This window comes from Chlorocebus sabaeus, chromosome 3 (assembly GCF_047675955.1).
Source record: "Chlorocebus sabaeus isolate Y175 chromosome 3, mChlSab1.0.hap1, whole genome shotgun sequence".
Classification (NCBI taxonomy): domain Eukaryota; kingdom Metazoa; phylum Chordata; class Mammalia; order Primates; family Cercopithecidae; genus Chlorocebus; species Chlorocebus sabaeus.
The window spans coordinates 27,919,730-27,926,365 of NC_132906.1; the positions used below are offsets into that span (position 1 = coordinate 27,919,730).

At 46.1% G+C, this 6,636-nt stretch overlaps 1 protein-coding gene across 1 annotated transcript in view; it reads right to left on the bottom strand.

The window, feature by feature from the left end:
* The window catches only part of EBPL (EBP like), a 30,720-nt gene extending 29,957 nt beyond the window's left edge, over positions 1–763 (bottom strand). The window contains exon 1 of the mRNA XM_007960415.3: positions 446–763. Coding sequence (XP_007958606.1) covers positions 446–616 — 171 coding nt within the window. The 5' untranslated portion in view covers positions 617–763. The remainder of the gene's footprint in view (positions 1–445) is intronic.
* Positions 764–6,636: the final 5,873 nt, after the last annotated feature.

The following is a 6,636-nucleotide window of genomic DNA, read 5'->3' on the forward strand; positions in this document are numbered from 1 at the left end:
TTCGGGTTTTGGGCCAATAGCCTTGCTGCCTCTGGAGCAAGCATCTCTCCTTGCACCCTACCCTCTGGGGCATTTAAAAATTACCTCAACTCTACTCTCAATTATTTCCAGTTCAACATTTATGTGCAGGTTACAAAGCCGAGGAAACTGAGGTTCTAGCCTTTGGGTATCTTCTAAACTAACACAGCACGTACAGAATTTTTTTAAAGTTTGGTGGAGGAATCGGCAGCACAAGGCAAGCGGCGTTCTGTTCACAGACCTGGGAATCAGAACTCTGGGCGCCGCGGCCTCCAGGCGCCTCTCGGCTCCCCGCAGACTTCCTGCCCCAAGGGGAGGGGCGGTCAGCTTGCTGCAGAAAGCCGCCAGACCCCCTGCACCCCGCCTTGCTGCCCCCCACTCCCACTCTCTAGGATGGGGAGCGAAGGGTCTAGGCGATAGCACTTACCAGCGCGAAGTGCACCAGCGCGTCGTAGCAGAGCCAGATGAGCGCCCCGTGGTCGGCCGCACCCCGCCCGCGGCCCAGGCGCAGGCCCAGAGCGCTGCCCGCCGCCAGCAGCGCGGCGCACAGCAGCAGCGACCCGCCAGCCTCGGCCCCCAGCTCCCACTCAGTGCCCATGCTTCCGGCTCCCGATTCCCGCGGCCCGAGACCATGCGGCAGAGGAAAGCGGGGAGAGAAACGACGGGGCGGGGCTGGCCGGAAAGGGGCGGAGCCGGATGGCCAAAGAGGAGCGGAGCTGAATGGCCAAGGCGGTCCGGGGAGGCGCGGGGCTCCTCGGCAGGGTCGGGACTAGCGCGAGGATTCCCTGCCCCCCTCGCACCCTCGCCAGCCTGCTGAGCCCAGAGGTTTTGTCAGGTCCCGCGCATGGAGGTTCCGTAGGAGGAACGTGCTCACCAACTTGCTCAACTCCCTCGACCAAACCTGTTCCCAAACCAAGCCCAAAGGAATGGTAATAGGGCCACACCCTTTGATGTCTGATTTTTAACAAGGCTCAAACTTTAAGCCACAAAGTGAAGCCCAGGTAGTGGAAATTTTGCCAGTAGACCGGGGCAGAATTTTAGAGGCAAAAGGTTTTAATTAGGCTCCTGCAAGCCTTACCAAGGAGGTGGGGGGGTCAAGGGTGTTTTCAGCCACCAGCCGGCTTAAAGCCCTTGTGGCCTACTCTGACAATCTTTACATTTCTCCAGAAAAGTAGAAGTGTGGGTGAGAGGAGCGGTAAGTCCTATTGGCTTGGCCATAGATGTGTTTCACCTGTGGCAGGCCAGGTCTCACTATCGCAGGCCTCCATCACACCTGTTTCAGCACTGATTGACTGGTTAAGTTAAATATTAAAAGCTGAAAGAGTCAGTGCCCATATACAAAGGCTGGAATGTAACAAAAGCCCACGAAGTTTTGCCTAGGCCTTTCTTGGGCCTTGAAGCATGACAAGATAACGAAGGAATTCTTAACAGGACCCGTTTAGGATTAAACAAGTTTTATTGGGGGGTCTGAAGAAACTCCCCAGGCCTCCACAAACAAGTTTATTGGGGGTCTGGAGGAATTCCACAAGCCTCCATGATTTAGCAGGAGACAAAATAAGGGTAATCATCCCAGCACCCAGACCCATTTAGATTAAGTAAATTTACTGAGGCTCCAGAGGAAGGTCTTCAGGATTCTGGCTAACATGGTGAAACCCCGTCTTTACTAAAAAATACAAAAAATTAGCCGGGCGAGGTGGCTGGCGCCTGTAGTCCCAGCTACTTGGGAGGCTGAGGCAGGAGAATGGCGTGAACCTGGGAGGCAGAGCTTGCAGTGAGCTGAGATCTGGCCACTGCACTCCAGCCTGGGCGACAAAGCAAGACTCCGTCTCCAAAAAAAAAAAAAAAAGAAAAAAAAAAAAAAAAGTTGTTAATCACTTATGTCTTTAGATGAATGCACTCTTACACGTAGACATATAGCTTAGAAGGTATATACACGCTGGAAAAACTTTGTGATTATGAGTTGGTCTGGCAATAATTTCCAGACCCTCTCCCTGTAACCGGTTGCAGAAATAAAAACTCTTCTTCCGCGGTTCATCTGCACCTTGTTAATTGGGCTGCCCAACCCCCAGTTTGGTCCGGGAACAAACCTACATTATTTAACTTCACAACCCTATGAGGTCAGTGAAACAAGCCACTCACAAAAACATACTTATGATTCCCCTTACAGGAAATGTCTAAAATAATCGATTTGCAGAAAAAGAATGGTGGTTACCAGGGGCAGGGCGAGGGCGGGGGGCGTGGGGAAAAGTGGAGTGTTATTTATTGGGATAGTTTCAGATTTGCAAGATGATGTTCTGGAGATTGGTTGCACAACAACGTGAACATACTTTACTGAGCTGCACACTTAAAAATGGTTAAGATGGCAAATTTTATGTGTATTTTACAATTATAAAAAAAATGCTGGCACTGAACACAAGAACTTTTTCCCCTGGTCACTTTCTATACCATTTTTTTTTTTATAGCAGTTAACACCAGATAGAATGATCCTTGTTTATGCACTTATTGCTAATCTCTTGCCACTACAATGTAAGTCTTCAAGGCCAGGGGTTGTGGCTACCTTTTTACTGCTGTATCCCTGGCACCTATTACAGAGTTTGGCATATACTAGCTGCTCAGTTAAATAACTGGCGACTGAGTATGGCCAATCTAGCCACCTATGCTCTGGATCCTGTCCTGTAACTAATTTATCACCCTTTAGGGATCATGCTGCCCACCTCCCCTTCGGAGCAAAATAGAAACTTAATGAAAAAACTGATCAGATCCCCTGTCTTCATGTCTTGACCCTGCTCCTCAGTCCTTTCTACTCTAGTTCCTGCTATCACACTGATACAGCTCTCACTAAGGTGATTACTAGCCTCCACATCAGTGAACCCAAAGAGCAGTTCGTTTTCTTAGCTACTTCTGAGCAGCATCACAGCGCTGAAATATTTTTCCTTTGGTTTTCTTTTTCTTTTCTTTTCTTTTTTTTTTTTGAGACACAGTCTCGCTCTGTGCCCAGGCTGGAGTGCAGTGGCGCAATCTCGGCTCACTGCCAAGCTCCACCTCCCAGGTTCACGCCATTCTCCTGCCTCAGCCTCCCGAATAGCTGGGACCACAGGCACCCGCCACCACGCGTGGCTAATTTTTTTTTCTATTTTAGTAGAGACGGGGTTTCACCGTGTTAGCCAGGATGGTCTCGATCTCCTGACTTCGTGATCCACCCATCTCAGCCTCCCAAAGTGCTGGGATTACAGGCGTGAGCCACCACGCCCGGCCTCCTTTGGTTTTCTAAGAACACAGCCTCCTTAGCCATTGTTTCCTCTGCAAATGAATCTTCCACTACAAATGCCCAGTGATTACTGCAGCTCCACAACACAGTCCTAGGCCGTTCTCACTCCAGACCCCAGATCCAGGCAGTCTCATCCTTACCCTCTGCTTTAATGACCAGCAAAACCGGCAGGGAACTCAATCTCTAGCCTGGTCCTATTCTCTGGACTCCAGACCACTATTTCCAACTGCCCTACTTGACCGTCATTTGGACGTCTCAACAAAACCCAAACTGAGCTCATCACTTTGCACCCCAATGTCTGATTCTCTTTTCTATCTCATGTTACTTCCACTCATCAGTTACTACAACCTGGAAACCTAGAAATCATCCCCAACACTTCTCTCCCCCCAAACTTGGCATCACCAGCTCCTCCTCAGCAGCCAAGTATTTCTTGATTCCATGCATTTCATGGACCTATTCACTATCTCGTCTCTGTGCTTCACTCACTGAATGGGACCAGCGACCTCTACATCACTAAATCCAAAGGACATTTCCTGTCCTTAGCCTTACCAACTAGTGATCTTTATTAATCTGTTATCCCTCTTGCTTGATGATTTTCCATATAGAATACCAAAATCCTTTTCATGACTTACTAGACTATGGGCTCTGGCCCCTCCCTATCTCTTTAGCCCTTTCCCATTCCCCCGTTAATCCTTCTTCCCATTATAATCTTTCATCTAGCTATACTTGCTTTCTTTCACTTCCTCAAATGCCCCATGGTGCTTCTCACAAGGCTTTGTACACTCTTCCACTGCTGGAAAGCTTTTCCAGTCAATCTGCCCAGTAAACTCCTGCCTTTTCACCACAATCAGTGAAAATTTTGGCTGGCATTTTTAAGGGTTCAACATTAGCCTGGTTATCACCTTTCTCAGTAGCCAATTTCCTCTACTATGTATATCATTGTATACCTCATTTTTTTCTAACATTTGTCAAAACTTGTCATTTTTTTTTATTCCTGTTATTTTTACAAGTATCCTGTGCCATAGCATAGTACCTGGCACAGGACAGAGTATTCAGTATTCGAGTTTTTTTTTTTTTTTTTTTTTTTTTTGAGACAGAGTCTCACACTCTGTCACCCAGGCTGGAGTGCAGTGGCGCGATCTTGGCTCACTGCAACCTCCGCCTCCTGGGTTCACGCCATTCTCCTGCCTCAACCTCCCCGCCACCACGCCCGGCTAATTTTTTGTATTTTTAGTAGAGATGGGGTTTCACCGTGTTAGGCAAGATGGTCTCAATCTCCTGACCTCGTGATCTGCCTGCCTTGGCCTTCCAAAGTGCTGGGATTACAGGTGTGAGCCACCGTGCCCAGCCTAGTATTCAAATGTTTCTAAAGGCTTAGTCAGAATTCTTATTTATATAAGACTGAAAACATTGAAAGGATACATATGTAGAATGTGATCTCATGAGAAAAACTAGGCTGAATATGAAATTTACTCTTATATTTAGAGTTGAAAAGGGGTAGATGCCTAACGATTTGGGTCAAAGAGAGCTGATGATAAAGAGGGCGTGACTTGATCACAAATCTAATTATGATGAAGCTGGTAAAATAACTGAAAGAATCCCTCCACATTAATAGAATCAGGTGTCCAGATAATGGAATGTTCCCATTCATTCCAAAATACCTAGAAACCAGTCACACCACATTCCTTATCGTTGGAATCCTTGGAGTGCATCAAGCTGACAGGAACCAGGTCCAGCAATGACTTTTATGAGAATGGATGAAATGCAAGGTGTGTTCGGGCAGAAGAAGAAAGCTGATTTAAAAAATGGATTAAGTCTCCTCTCCTATCTGGAAATAACATCTACTCCCAATCAAAAACAGTTAATTTGTACTGATGGATATTTAAGTTTCTTTCTCTTTTGAGACAGGGTCTCACAACTCTGTGGCCCAGGCTGGAGTGCAGTGGCACAATCTCTGCTCAGGTGTATGACAGCCTCACCCTCCAAAGTAGCTGGGACTACAGGCATGTGCCACCAGGCCCAGATAAGTTTTAAATTTTTTTTGTAGAGATGAGGTCTCACTATATTGCCCAAGCTGGTGTCAAACTCCTGGGCTCAAGCGATCCACCCACCTTGGCCTCCCAAAGTGCTGGCATTACAGTTGTGGGCCACTGCACCCAGGTTAAGAAAGGATCTTGTAGCAAGCAAAGCTAGGCAATAAATAACAAAGGTCCCTCAAAATGAGTACCTTGTTTCTCAAGCTCTTCTGACTTACTCCTGCAGGAATGTTTCCATAAAATACCCTGCCTCAAAAATCTGATTTTATGTTTAAAATATGTAAAATGTATACTTTATAACACTTTGGCTTGTATTACCAATAAAACTTTTACTTACCACCTAGTAAAGTTGCTGTCCCACGAAGATGTTCTTTATCTTATGGCTTCTCACATTATTTGGCACAAGGCCCCATGCATCTTTGGGTACCACAGTTTAAGAGAATTCCTCAAGAAGGTGTATGGCAATTTGCTAGGGTAGGGAAGGGGGATGCTATAGAAGAAATTCCCTGCAGAGAATACTTTCTTTATAGCATGGCTCAGCCATAGTTTCTGTTTTTAATAATTTAATAGATGATTTTAAGTTTTCTGATGGGGCCAATCTCTCAACAATGCTTCAAGAAGTGATCTTCAAACTATGCTATGATTTTCTAGTCCAACTCCAGTTTTCCCTAGATAACTTGAAATTTTCACCTAGAAGTGTTTGAAAAACACTTGTTGAGATTTGGGCAATTAACACATTTGATTGTTTTACAACCCTGTATTTTAGCCACAGGATAAATTTAAGAGGTAACTAGTTGCTCCATATTTCTATTTCGTTATCCCAAGTCCCTTGAAATAGGTGAGTTTCCTACATATGATTTGGGAAATTAGGTTAGGCCTGCCCCCAATTTTTCCTAAAACTCAGAATGAAGAAAAGGCACATTTGTATCTCCTTTTTTCATCTTGTGCATCTGAGGAAAGCCTGGGACTGTTCACACAAAAAAGTCATGATTTAGGCTGTCTCATTTGAGTGGAGTTTTCTATAGGAATTGATTTAGGACAGTGGTTTACAATCAGGGATGGTTTTGGGCCCCCAGATGCTTGGCAATGTCTGGAGACATTTTTGGTTGTCTTAACCTGGGGAGAGGAGAGACGTGCTACTGCTATCTAGTGAGTAGAGCCCAGGGATACTACTAAACATCCTACATTGCACAGGGCAGATGACACACAACAAAGAATTATCCAGCCGAAAATGTTAACAGTGCAGGGTTTAAAAAAACCCAATTTAGGCCAGGTGTGGTGGCTCACGCCTGTAATCCCAGCATTTTGAGAGGC